Genomic DNA, 13892 nt, shown 5'->3' with positions numbered 1-13892 from the left:
GCAGCAGCTCTTCATGTGTCTGTGTCCGTGTGAGTGCAGAGTGAAGAGAGCGGACAGGCTGATTGTGAAATGGTCACATTTAATGGCTGAAACCTGTCATTGTATATACATCTATAAAAAAGACCCCAGGTACAGGTTACCACATTCTACGGCTAGTACATACATTATTATTCATATTATTATTATTATTAAATAATAAACTTCTTGTTCAATGTTAAAGTTACATATCATAGTTTACAAAAAAAATAGGAAACTTCAAGTGGAGTTAATTCCGAAATGGCTTCAATTAAAAATGTTTAAAGAATTTTTTGATTCTTTTGGGGAAAAAGAAAACAAATTTACAAACAAACAAAAAAAAGCTTAAACAAAATGTTGTTTTGTAAAAATTTTTAATTGAATCTTCAAAATTCCAAAAAAAAAAAAAAAATTAATCCTTTTTTTAAGCCAACGAAAAAAAAACTTTTTGAGCATGAAGCAACTGATCAAGAGATTCCCAAGTCAAGAAATCAGTTTGTAGTAGCGCTTTACGGGCACCAGGGGGAGTATAAGACTGTAGAACGCAGTGTAGCTCCTGTCGCTTCCGTGGGTTTTTACAAAAGTTTGAGATTTTCCAAAGTGGACGATTTTGATTTGGGAATTTGAGTTGTCAGATTAGAAGTCTTGTAATCTGGGTGTGATGGGCAGAACCGATTGTTGCACCTGTCCTCAAAAAACGTGTGCAAAATAGAAAAAAGGACAGCCCTCCCCCTCCTCTGCTTCCCACTCCTCCTCTTCCTCCTCTCGGGACGGGACCTCCGCATCTGAAATAAACACAAAAATAAAGTTACGGGTTTGGTAATACACGAAAAACACACTGAAAATGTCATACTTGAATATCTGTGTTGAACTGCTGACTTGCCGTATCGCAATTTTGTTGGTTTTATTGCACAATATTCTGCGTTTTATAACTATTTGTAAGAACAGACTGGGAGAACATGCAAACTCCAAAACTGTTTTTACTACCACTTCATTTTTAAGTACCACTAGGGTTTGACATACATTTTAGACAATTTTACATTCAAAACCAAATCAACTTTAGTACTATTGCTATTATTATTAATCATTATTTTATTTTATTTTTTTCTTGGGGTTATTCATGGAAAAAAAATTGCACAAATATGATGTTTGGTATACATACTTTGTAATTTGCTTTCAAAATTTATAAAAAAAAACAAAAAACAAATCAACTTTAAATCATTTCCTCTTTCAAATTTATTTCCATGTAGTAGTTTTGATCACTGAAATACGTCAGAAGGCGAAAAAAGTGAATGAATCCGTAAAAAATTATTCAAAGTAGCAAAACAAAAGCTTCATAAATAAAGAAATGCAATCAAATCATTTCTCGAAAAGAAGTGGTAAAGAGAAAAAAACTTATATTAACCCAGCCGTATTCATTACATAGTTTTAAAAATGATGTGGTTGCTTATGCACTGTGTTGTGTCTTTCAGTGAGGGAAGTGCCTTGAGTGAGTAGAAAACAACAATTTTCACTAGAGCCACAGCTGTCCCACATAATCAATATATTTTACTGCACGCATGCCAACTCTCTAGGCTATACTGTCCTCATATTGGCTTTACTGTTTTTTTTTTCATGGTTTGGGTGTTTCCTGCGACTTGTACTCAGGTACGACTTATATATTACAATTTTGACACTGACAGCCCCGAGAGGCTCTAGTCTTGTGTGTCAGTATCTGCTGCTCCTATTACTCCTGTACCACTGTCACCTCCTTCTACTGCGCATGTCTCCTGCAGAAAGAGCCGCTGTCCTGTGTGTATCATGTCAGTCAATCTCACCATTACTTATGTACAAGTGAAAATGTTTTTTACTTAAACAAACTTATAAAGACGACTGAGAAAACTGAACACAAATGCTCCTAAAAAGAAAATCAGATTTTGCAGATTATAAACTGCAAGTAGCAAAATATGCAGCCGAAAACGGTAATCGAGCAGCAGAAAGAAAGTTTGGAGTGAGCGAGAAACTTGTGAGGGACTGGCAGAAAGCAGGGATGGAGAACACAGCTTCAGGGGAACCGGGAGGGTGCACCATGCAACTTTCCTGAAGTCATTGGATGGATCGACAAAGCCTGGCTTCAGTGACAACCGAAACCATCCTGTCGGGATTCAGACAGGCCGGAATAATTCTAACTGGAACTGAGTCTGAAGAGGATGCGGCGCTCTGTTTACCTCTGGACGTCACAGAGTTGTTCAGAAGTGACACAGAGGATGAAGAATTCAGTGGATTTAGTGATTTGGAGTGACATGGAGAATTTGGTAAACTTGTTCTGTTCTGTTGTTTATGTTATAGTTTATCTGAAGAACTGTTCATATGTGACGTTAACAGTCTGTTGTTCTCTGTTCTATTGTTATTACTAGAACTTGCCAGTTCCTTGTCTCTGATTTTATAAAATACATTTCCCCCCAAAAAGTGCAATTTATAGACCAATGTGACTTATATATGTTTTTTCTTCTTCATTGCGCATTTTTTTGCTGGTGCGACTTATACTCCGGAGCGACTTATAGTCCAAAAAATACAGTATTGGTCAAAAATGCCATTTGAATCGAATATTAATGTGGAGGAGATAATATGTGCACATATCCAGTCCACAGTTATTCATAAAACATCAAAAGAAAGTGACTTGTATTTTAACATTTGGAGAGGGTGGTTTCACTTTTTGGAAAGCCAAGTTTTGACCTTAAACTTTCCTCCCAGACTTGGTCCAATTAAAGCTGCACTGCCCCCAGAACGAGAGGGTCAGGAGGGGTCTGGATAGGTCACACTGCTCCGAAAAACACTCCTGCAGTCATAACAACAGTCACTTTTTGAGAAAAAATACAAATAAAGTGGTGGCAACATCTTCCAAGCATCTGTAAACGTATTCTGAGTTTCTGAGTTTCAAAGGTCAAACGATAGGTTTCCACATTTTTCACAGTTCTGCATCAGTTAAGTGGCAGTTTGTGGACCAAAGTTGAGAGGAAAAGTACAAAAAAACAGACGAAATACAAAGTGCATCTGCTAATGTCATTACTACTGAAAATTCCATCCAAAATTCAGTGACAATTTACATGCAAAGAACACATTTTTATACCAGTCTAAACCTCGATTTAATAAAAAGTATAGGTGTTATAATTTCATTTGTCTAAAGTTTTTGGGGGCCATGGTAGTGGAGTGTTTTAAATCTCGTCTCAAGACCCACTTTTGTTCTTTGGCTTTTAACACTGTGTGAGTTGTGCGGTCTTCTGTGTTTTTTTATTTATTTTATTTATCTTACTTATTTATTTTATGATTTTATGGTTTTGCTTTTATTTGATTTTACTGCTCTTATTGTTTTAGGACTGGTATAACCCAATTTTAGCAATTGACCTTTTTGTTGTCTTCAATTTATGATCTTTGTGCAGCACTTTGGAAACTGCTTTGTTCGTAAAGTGGATTTGGATTTGGATTCTCTACATCGTCCTGTACTCTTTAGATCATTGTTTCCCAAAGACTGGGTCACGATCCTCAGTTGGATCAAAAGAGATTTTTTTTGGGTCGCCTTGTAACAATCTGCATGTAGGTCTGCAATATACAGTTCTGACACATGTTGAAATGTTAAGACATGTTTTGTATCATTTCTAATCTTTGACTATTTTGTTCCAGTATTGCTGGTTCAGTTGAATGTTGAAAAGAAAAAGAAATGGGCTACATTTAATGTCCAAATAGGCGACTTATGGATCCTTTAATTGCTGCTTCATTTACTGTTTTTCATTGTTTAAAACTTGAGTAATACTAATTGTTCAGAGAGACATGATCACTCAACAATAAAACAGCGTCATTAATGTTCGATAATGCTCAAATCCATCTTTATTTTGTGATTTACAAATAATGTCTATTGACTTGGGTCACGAAGGTTTGTGACTTTTAAAATATGGGTCCCCAGAAAAAAAGTTTGGGAAACACTGATCTGGAGAACCAAAGAAGACAATCATGAGACATTCTGACTTTTGCCTGTCACAACAAAAATTCTATATCTTGGGCGTATCATCACTGCAGACATGGAAGATGATGATGATGATGCTGCTATGTATAGACAGTGTAGGATGCTCTATGCTCAGGCAAATACTCTTAAAGTTGCTGTAAAGTTGTTATAGTTTAAATCATATTATACACCACTGTACACAGCCCACCTCTGGATTAATTACACAAAATCAAATAAGACATGTTTTGTATAATTTCTAATCTCTAACTATTTTGTTCCAATATTGCTGGTTCAGTTGAATATTGAAAAGAAAAAGAAATGGGCTACATTTAATGTCCAAATAGGCGACATATGGATTCTTTTACTGCTGGTTCAATGACTATTTTTTGTTGTTTAAAACTTGAGTAACAATAACAGTCAACAATAAAATAACCGAAGTTCAATATTGGTAAAATCCGCCTTCATTTTCTGATTTACGAATAATGTCTATTGACTTGCGTCACGAAGGTTTGTGACTTTTAAAATATGGGTCTCCAGAAAAAAAGTTTGGGAAACACTGCTTTAGAGGACTCTATAGTGTCTCATTCACAGAGAGATTTGGACACACAGCTCACTTGACTCTTGACTAAAGAGTCTAAAGGTTGATAAAACTGATAAAACTTGATTTCTGTCATAAATAAGGATCAGTTTGGACTGGAACACGAGGATTTATGGTATCTGTAGGTATTTTTGTCAAGCTGGACCTCACCCAAACGGACTAGATTACAGGACTACCTTACGTGCATCAGCGGCTCAGTTCGTGGAGCGTTTGCCCACTGATTCGGAGGTTGGCAGAGCGGTCAGACCCACAATTCCACCTCTCACGGATGAATGGGTGAGTGGTTCCTTGATGTAAAGCGCTTTGAGGGTGGAAAAGCACTACATAAAGATGAAGACGACCATTTAAATGATTTGCTTTTTGTCTGAGATATGGAAATGATCGATCTTTACACCATAATGGTTTATTTAAAAGAACAGAGCCACAAACCAGCGCTTCTGTTTGCTTTATTCAGTCGAGTTGTGTCCACTTAATCACTTGTCGCTGTCCACTGTTGTTTTTCTAATGCCTTGTGGTCTATATTGACCGATCTACTGACCAGAGCTTGACACTGCTTTTCAAGGTGCGCTGTGGGAAATTTTCAGTGCACTATTTTTTCACTCACTGGACGTTCGGACACCACTAAAAATGGCGTGTAACAAGTTAAGGTCAGATGTGTAGAAAGGCGATCGTACTCATGGCAAGAATGCAACGTGAAGCTATGTTTATATGATGACGGTCTGAACAGAAGATGCAAAAGTGGCATCGTGTCTTTACTTTTTATTTGTGTTTTCAGGAGGAAATCTGGATGTATACAGTGACGCAAAAGTGTGTGAAATTGGATTGGGTTGCTTGTATTCAAAGCAACAAGAGCATCTTTGGACATATGGAAGTTTTCACGTCACGCATTTTCATCAGCTAGTCCTTCCACAAAGTTGTCCCACCATCAACTGGTTCTCCAGGTCTCGTCCATATCCGTCTGGCTTGCCTGTGATGAACTGGTGCATCCAGAATTTGGCAGAAGTGATTGCAAATCCTTCTCTGTTCACGAAAAGTATCTCTGCATATTTTGTACATTTGTCGGGATGCCTCCTGTAAGTTTATTAGAGTGGCTTGAAGGTCCAACATGTTTGTTTCTGTGTACTGTATGTATGTGATGTAAACGCGTACGTGACGTGAGCAGATCTGACCAGAGTTTTGCGTCTTGGGCAGTGTCGACAGAAACGCTACGGCAAAGCGTATTCAACTTTTCCACTCTGGAGGGTGGTTTCAGACTTATGCACTTTTAAGCCTCAAAAACACCGTCAACCGTCTAAACGAAAGACACTTCCAATAAAATATTTTGTCATTTTTACCCCTGAGCGTTCTCGTGTAAACAGGCCCTGATATTAGTGATAAAATTACTTGACTGGCTGTTAAAGTTAAAGGTGCATTGTGTAACTTTTCTGGTGGAGGGTCTACATGGAGATGTTATTGCTTTGGCTGGAATGTTTCACAGTATGGCATTAAAACCTTTCTATCTTCATGGACACCAAACCAGACCAAGTTATAGGTTAGGTCTGTGGAGAGGTGACCCCACTCACAGTCAGAATGCCTGTTTTTCTAGGTATTTTTGAGCTTTAAAACCACTTATAATTGAATAAACGTAAAGTGGAGCTATTTAATGTCATACTGTGGAACATTCCAGACCAAGCTATAACAGCAAGTCAACCCCATATGCCATAGCTGTACTGTGTAATGTTGAACTAGTAAAAATGGTTTGCTACTTCGTCCACGACTTCTCAATCCTTTATATGGCCATTAGCGGTGATTTATTCAGCTACACCAGTAAACTTAATGGGACAAGACACTTCAGGATTGACTTTTTCCTCCGTCGCTTCTGGCTGTGAGCGGATGGATAATAAAGAAGACCCAAGCATCTCCATAGAGTTTTTTTATTTTTTTTTGTTAATGCGCTCCTTACATCAATAGGCACGAGGGACTTCAATATGGAACTGAATGGCTGGATCAATCTGGAGATACAGGGCTATTATAAGCTCGGGTAAGTGTGGGTCATTTGCTGAAGCTGTATTTTGTTACTGAATAATAAAGTGCTTGTATGCTCTTTACGCATTTCAAACACGGTGGAGCGGTTAGCGTCCAAGTGGAGTTTCAGTGTGGTGTTTGCATGTTCTTTCTGCGGCTCTGTAGTGCTCTTTTTGCTTGTATATTGAGACTTGCGACTTTTTGGTTTTGGTGGGAAATCATCTGGACAATATATCAATATAAAACCAAAACTAATCAATTTTTGATTTTGTTTAAATGAATAATGGAAAAAAAAAAGGATAACGGCCGTTTCCCATGTCCGTGACTTAAACTGTGATGCCGGACTTTTGCATCACATACGGACTGAACCAGGAGTAAACCAGATCAGGGACCAGACCAGAACCAAACTGGGACTGAGACCAGGACTTAGACTGGAAACAAACAGGACTGAGACCTGGACCAGACTGGGACTGAGACTGGGACTGAGACTGGGACCACACCAGGACTAAGACCGGGACTGAGACCGGGACCAGACTGGGACCAGACCAGAACTGCGACTGGGACTGAGACCGGGACCATACCAGAACTAAGACTGGGACCAGACCAGGACTGAAAACTGTTTAGTCCTGGTTCAGTTCTGGTTCAGTCCGGCATCACAGTTTAAGTCACAGAAACAGGAAACGGCCGTTATCCGTTTTTTCCATTATTCATTTAAACACAAAATCAAAAACTGAAAAAAAAAAAAAAAGAATCGTTGTTCGTTTTTTTCATTTTGGTTTTGGAGACAAATAATGAAGAAAGTAGTTGTTTTTTTCATTTTCTTATGTTTGGTTTTATATTGAAAAACGAATGATACACGGATTATTTATAAATATTGATTGTGATCTCAGAAGCTAAGCGGGTTTGTATTTAGTTAGTATTTTGGATGGGAGGCTGTTGTGTCCTTAGGTAAGGCACTTCGCCCACATTGCCAAGTATGAGTCTAGTGTGCGCTCAGGTTTGTGGTTTCCTAAGTGCTGCATATATAAAAATGGAAAAAAATAAAATAAAAAAAGAGGGTACAGTTTAAAGGTGCATTGTGAAACTTTTCTATTGGAGGGTTCGTCAAATGCTTTTCTCCATGGAGATGTTATTGCTTTGTCTGGAATGTTTCACTGTATGATATTAAACCTTTCTATGTTCATAGAGACCAAACCAGACCAAGTTACACGTCAGATCTGTGGAGAAGCGACCCCGCTCACAGTCAGAAAGCCTGTTTTTCTAGGTATATTTGAGTCATAAAACCAAGTGTAATTAAATACGTGTAAAGTACTGCTGTTTTAATGTCATACTGTGGAACATTCCAGGCAGAGCAATGGCATCTCCATAGAAACAAGCAGGTGATGGACCCTCCCCCAGAAAAGTTACACAATGCACCTTTAACCTCGCCAGTCCTAAAACACTAAAACCAGTAAAGTCAATTAAAAGCATACCCATAAACTAGCAAGAAATAAAATCAATAAAAGAATAAATAAAATCAATACAATAATTTGAATGAGTCTGTCCCAGGGCAGCTGTGGCTACACTATAAGCTTACCACCAGTGAGTTTGGAGTGAACAAAACTCAAATCAAAGTATGTTTGTGACGAGGAAACAACATTGTAACATACAGTAGATCAGAAAATAGCGTAATATGGGCCATTTAAAGGTGCACTATGTAACCTTTACTCTTGTTTCCATAGAGACGTATAGTATTGCCTGTTTTTCACGGTAGGACATTAAACATTTCTATCACTGATTCAATTGCAGATGTTTCTATAAGTTGTTAAAGTTTGTTTGTATTCTTGAAAGACTTGAAATGAGTGGGCTCGCCTGGCCACAGATCTGACCTGTAACTTGGACTTGAAAGATAGATCATTCAAAACACAGCTCCAGGTATGTTTGTGATGAGGAAACAACATTATAACACATCAGAAAATAGCGTTATATAGACCCAGAATAAGATCAGGAAACAATTAAATCAATATAAATCTGTCCCAGGGCAGCTGTGGCTACAAAAGAAGCTCACAACCGCAGAGTTTGGAGCGAATAATACATGGATGTGTGCAGTGACTGAGAGAGTGGGAATCTGGAAATGCTCCAGCCAAAAATTGAGCACTTCTGGATTCACCCACTTAAGACTCTTGCTCCTCAAGGACTTAATGTGTACTTTGATCTAAGATGTTTTTTGTGATATGGTCCAACTATTTTTGTATTTTATGATCATGATTTTATGTAAATATCCAATAGGCTCTGTTCACGCTTACGTCACAAACCAGGAAGACGTTTGGAAAGATTCAATGACAACTTCTGGTGTAGTTCTCGACACTGAGTTCACCAGCCGACTGTGATCAAAGCCATTGAAGTAAATGTGATCAGCAGTAAAATGAAGACTGCATACGTATGTGCTGTTTGGAATCATCTTGAATTTGGCGCTTCATCTCTTCTAATCGCATGTACCCAGTGCGCTCGGAGTTGTGCGTCAGTGGGGAAATGATAAAAACTGAGGTGTGGTTGTAATATCTGGGTTTCACGTGACGTCACAGGGCTACGTTTGTCAGCATGCAAAATCAGATGGAGGGCAGGAAGTGAACTGACTGGAGGAAAATGCCGATGTGTTGTGTAGTTTACGGCTGTGCCAATTGTTCTAACCGAGAGAAGGAAAAGCGATTTTTTTAGAGTACCGAATATAGTCGTCCACAAAGGTCAGAAATGGGAAAAGCTGACAGAACAACGCCGTAAAAAGTGGATTACAAACCTGTTTGCAGTCGGAAGGAGCAGAATTTGCTAATGCTCGTGTCTGCAGTGACCACTTCAACAAAGGTTTGTTACAAAGCTAAATTGTTTTTTGTGGTTTATCTAAACATAAACGAATCATTAACAACTAACGGCTAACGACGTTTGTTGACATGAAATAGTTCAGATAGAGGTTAGTGCCGATACACTGCAGTTTTTCCCATAACAGTCTATACACATAAAATAAGAGAAACACTCACCCCGGCGAAGACCAAACGATAATCATCATTTAGGCGTTTTGCATTGGGGTTGAGGACCCATCCACTGACAAAAAAAGTTACATGCCTCCAAACTTTTGTACGCCTTCATCTGTTGTCTGGTGTAGAACGATGTCTGAAGAGCTAAATAGTTCCTGATCTCCTCTGCCTCGATTGTCGGCAAATCTTTTACTTCGGTTGAAAATTCTCTCATTTTCAATAAGATGGTGTCACGCCCAATATATTTGTCGACCAACTGCTCGTACTTTTGCCTTGCTGCTGGCTCTAAATCCTTACAATAAGGACTCTTCTCCATATCTGTGTTCTCCAGAGCCGTGTTTGTCATGTTTGCTTTCACTTCCTGCCCTCCACCTGAAATTCGTGCATCATCGTGATCACGTGACTGAAACCCTCCTATTTTTGATTATCCGAACATAACGGAAAGCTACAATGAAGTGTAGATGAAGAACTGGGCCTGGGAAGTTGAAATCGCATCTTTACAAACGTCTTCGTGAATAGAGCTTATTAGGGGTGTGCATTGCTTTGAGTCTGACGATACGATACATATCATGATTCGCATGTCATGATTCAATATATCACGATACTAAAACAATGGATGATATATGGCAACTTAACAGTAATTCCTTCTAATAATATAGTCAACTACACCTTCAAAAGAACACAACTGTATGAAATATAGTTTATAAACTTTTTAAAATCATGAGAACTAGGGGTGTGCAAAAATATTGAAATATAGTTTAATATGATGATACAGTATCGATATCGTGAGCTGCTGTATCGATATATCGCAAAGAGTATTTTTTTCTATATTTAACTAAATCATTTTGTTACAGTGCCACAGTTTTGTTGCTTGTTTAGAGAAAGGAAACTCGTATATGCGACACATTTGACATTTTCACTGTTTTGATGATTAAAATGTTTGTGTTTCAAATGAACTTTGCACAAGAAGTGGTTTAACAAAGACTTTTAGTGTCACAGCCATAATTTAGCCTTTATTTTTTATTAAACCATATTGATTTGATTTGAAATATATCATATCGAATCAAAAGCTCACTGTATCGAGATATGTATCGTATCATGGCCTATGTATCGTATCGGCAACTTCTTAATGATACCCAGCCCTAATGAGAACAGTGAATGTAACTAATGAACTTTTGTGGAAAATATTATTTTTAAAAATTGTTTTGGATCCATTTCGAATTTATTTGAGAATTGTGCAATGAAGTATTCGCCCACTGATCTGAAGGTTGGTGGTTCGAGTCCAGCTCTCAACATAAAAAACATCACAGGTTGAGTGGTCAGATCCACTGACCCACAGGTTGGCTGGTGTGACTCCAGCTCCCACAGATGAATGCTGTCGTTGTGTCCTTGGGCAAGACACTTAACCCACATTGCCCACAGTGTCTGCGTACACTGGTGTGTGAATGTGTGTGTGAATGGGTGAGTGATTCCTTGTTGTAAAGCGCTTTGAGTGCCTTGAAGGTGGAAAAGCGCTATAGAAAAATGTGACCATTTACCATTTACCAAGTATCATGATATATCACTGAATCGATTTTTTCTTACACCCTTGAAGCCTATTGTTTTTTCCTGTAGAGTGGGCTGATCTCACGGGGTGACCTCACCTTGGGACCTCGTATTCTTTGTTGGGGATATGAGCACCTGGGCTGGCAACCATTATGTGTACTGTGGTCCAAAGCAAGAAAAATGATCTGACGGACATTTTTTGCCAAAACGTTATTTAAAAAAAAAAAGCTTTTGGATATCGGCCATCTGCGTGTGCTATGAGAGTGAGTCTTACCACATGAGCAGCAGCAGCATCCCCAGCATGAGCGGAGAGAAGAGGGTCAGGACTCTGGCAGCTCTCCCCACTGGAGGTTCAGCCTTCTGAGGAGCCTTGGACGAGGGCACGGAGGACGGGCTGGTCTTTGCTGTGAAACAATACAAACAAGAGATGAGTCGCAATGTATACATGCACTGGAACTCTGAGTGTGCTCTTGGTATGATTTCTAAACTTGTTTTTCCAACCAGTCAGACTTGTCCCGGTCTATAGGCAAAGAAGTGAATATGTGTGAATCAGTATTGTGTAGTAACTTGAAGGCGCTGTACCTGATTTTTACTCTTAAATACATGTACTAGTTGTTCCTCGATGACCATATGTAATTTCAGCATCCTAATTATTCACCACAATGAGTTTAGAAGTGGTTTTAACAACTTTTAGAAAATGAATAGTGGTTTTATACTGTATATATCAGGTTTGTGGAGAGCTACAACCTGTTGACTTTGAACCTTACTTTCTTATTTATGGTAGAAAATGTGTTGCTCACAAGTAATTTGCTGTCTGCTGCGTTAATAAAAGCAACAAAGCTCTGGTAGTTTTCACTTTTGCTTTTAACATTGTAAACCAAAATTCTGAACAACATAATCTAACAGGATTGCATGAAAAAAATAGTTGCAGTCCTAAATGTTGATACTTTTGATACTTTGCAGTGCACATATTAGCAAACATTGAACAAAAAGGAGAGAGTGACTAACTGAGAAACTCTTGGCTAATGCAAACTAGCCCATGACTGTAATTTTATGTGTGAGAGACTTGTTTAGGACATTTCTTTATGGTCAAATTGTGTTAAAATAAAGCTCAGTTTAAAATCTAACTTGAGTAACCGAGCTTGAGATTGAGTAGTATCACCGCTTCAGGGAATGTTAATGACATCAGCTGCCAGAGGTGGGACTTCCAAGTCGTAACTTGGACTCGAGTCAGACTTGAGTCACTATTTTTAGGACTTGAGACTTGACTTGACAAAATGGACGAAGACTTTGGACTCGATTTGGACTTGAAGGTCACATGTTGAAATGTTAAGACATATTTTGTATCATTTCTAAACTTTTTGTAATTATTTTATTGACTGTTTTGTCCCAGTATTGCTGCTTCAAGTTGAATGCTGAAAAGAAAAAGAAATGGGCTACATTTAATGTCCAAATAGGCGACTTATGGATCCTTTTATTGCTGCTTCAAGTGACTGTTTTTCATTGTTTAAAACTTGAGTAATAATAATTGTTCAGAGAGACACGATCACTCAGTCAACAATAAAATATCCTCATTAATGTTCAATAATGGTCAAATCCACCTTTATTTTGTGATTTACGAATAATGTCTATTGACTTGGGTCGCAAAGGTCTGTGACTTTTAAAATATGGGTCCCCAGAAAAAAAGTTGAGACTTGAACTGATAAAATGAACTAAAACTTGGGACTCAATTTGGACTTGAAGGTCAATGACTTTGGACTTGAGAAGACTTGAGAGGCACTTTTAGATCAGTTTTTTTCTATTCTGACTGTAATGATTCACTCTAAGATCTTGTCAAAACATTTAAAAAGGAAAGGTTTGCATTACTACAAATCATGCATACTCTATAAATACTCTTATATAAATATACTATGGCTTTATAAGTACAATTTCTCTAAAAAGTCATATAAATTGCAAAATTCTAAGCTATATTTGGTACTTTGGTTTAAAGATTTGAAATGACTTGAAGCTAAAAGCAGACGACTTGGACTTGATTTGGACTTATACACTGCAAAAAACTAAATCTAGTCAAGTTAAGATTACTTGAATTAAGAACATTTATCATGATTTGAGTCAAAATTCACTTGGCAAGTAAAATAAAAAAAAAAAAAAAAAAGACATTTTGTACTTAAAATATGAAAGTACATTTTGCTACACTTAAAATAAGACAAGCAACAACTCTTTAAACTTAAAATAAGAAACAAAATCGAATGTTGCTTGAATTAAGAAAAACACTTATTCCATTGGTAGATCATTTTACTTGTCACGTTGAATCTACTCAAATAAAGTAAAATATTCTTAATTTAAGTCATTTTAACTTACATAGATATTGTTTTTTCCAGTGTAAGCCAGTGACTCGAGACTCAGCTTGGACTTGTCGGTATTTGACTTGGGACTTGACTCAGACTTGAGACTTACTTGAGACTTACAAAAGAACAACTTGGTCCCACTTCTGTCAGCTGCAAAGTCTCAAAAGCAAACCTTTATTTCTATTGTACATTCTATCTTTTTCCACCCCGTGCAGTTGAATGCTTCTCCCTGCTCCATCACAACGATCCGTAGCCTGCAGACAACTTTTAATCACAATCACATAAGCGCAGATGTACAGTTGACTTGTTATTTGCGATGCCCGCGGCAGTCTTAACTTTCAGAACGCCACTTTGATGAATGAGCGAAAAGTGCCCATCACGGAGAGGCACAG

At 37.9% G+C, this 13892-nt stretch overlaps 1 protein-coding gene across 1 annotated transcript in view; it reads right to left on the bottom strand.

Annotated features, from left to right (window-relative positions):
- Positions 1-482: 482 nt before the first annotated feature.
- cntfr (ciliary neurotrophic factor receptor) overlaps positions 483-13892 on the bottom strand; it is a 667317-nt gene continuing 653907 nt past the window's right edge. The window contains exons 10-11 of the mRNA XM_055154209.1: positions 11427-11556; positions 483-800 (exon numbers count right to left, since the gene is read on the bottom strand). Of these exons, the coding sequence (XP_055010184.1) occupies position 800; positions 11427-11556 (131 nt within the window). The 3' untranslated portion in view covers positions 483-799. The remainder of the gene's footprint in view (positions 801-11426; positions 11557-13892) is intronic.

The sequence above is a fragment of the Boleophthalmus pectinirostris genome, unplaced genomic scaffold, assembly GCF_026225935.1.
Source record: "Boleophthalmus pectinirostris isolate CB_2022bp ecotype Guang Dong unplaced genomic scaffold, ASM2622593v1 HiC_scaffold_18, whole genome shotgun sequence".
NCBI lineage: Eukaryota > Metazoa > Chordata > Actinopteri > Gobiiformes > Gobiidae > Boleophthalmus > Boleophthalmus pectinirostris.
Note: the sequence above shows the minus strand (reverse complement) of the source record. Positions and strands in the feature narration are given on the sequence as shown.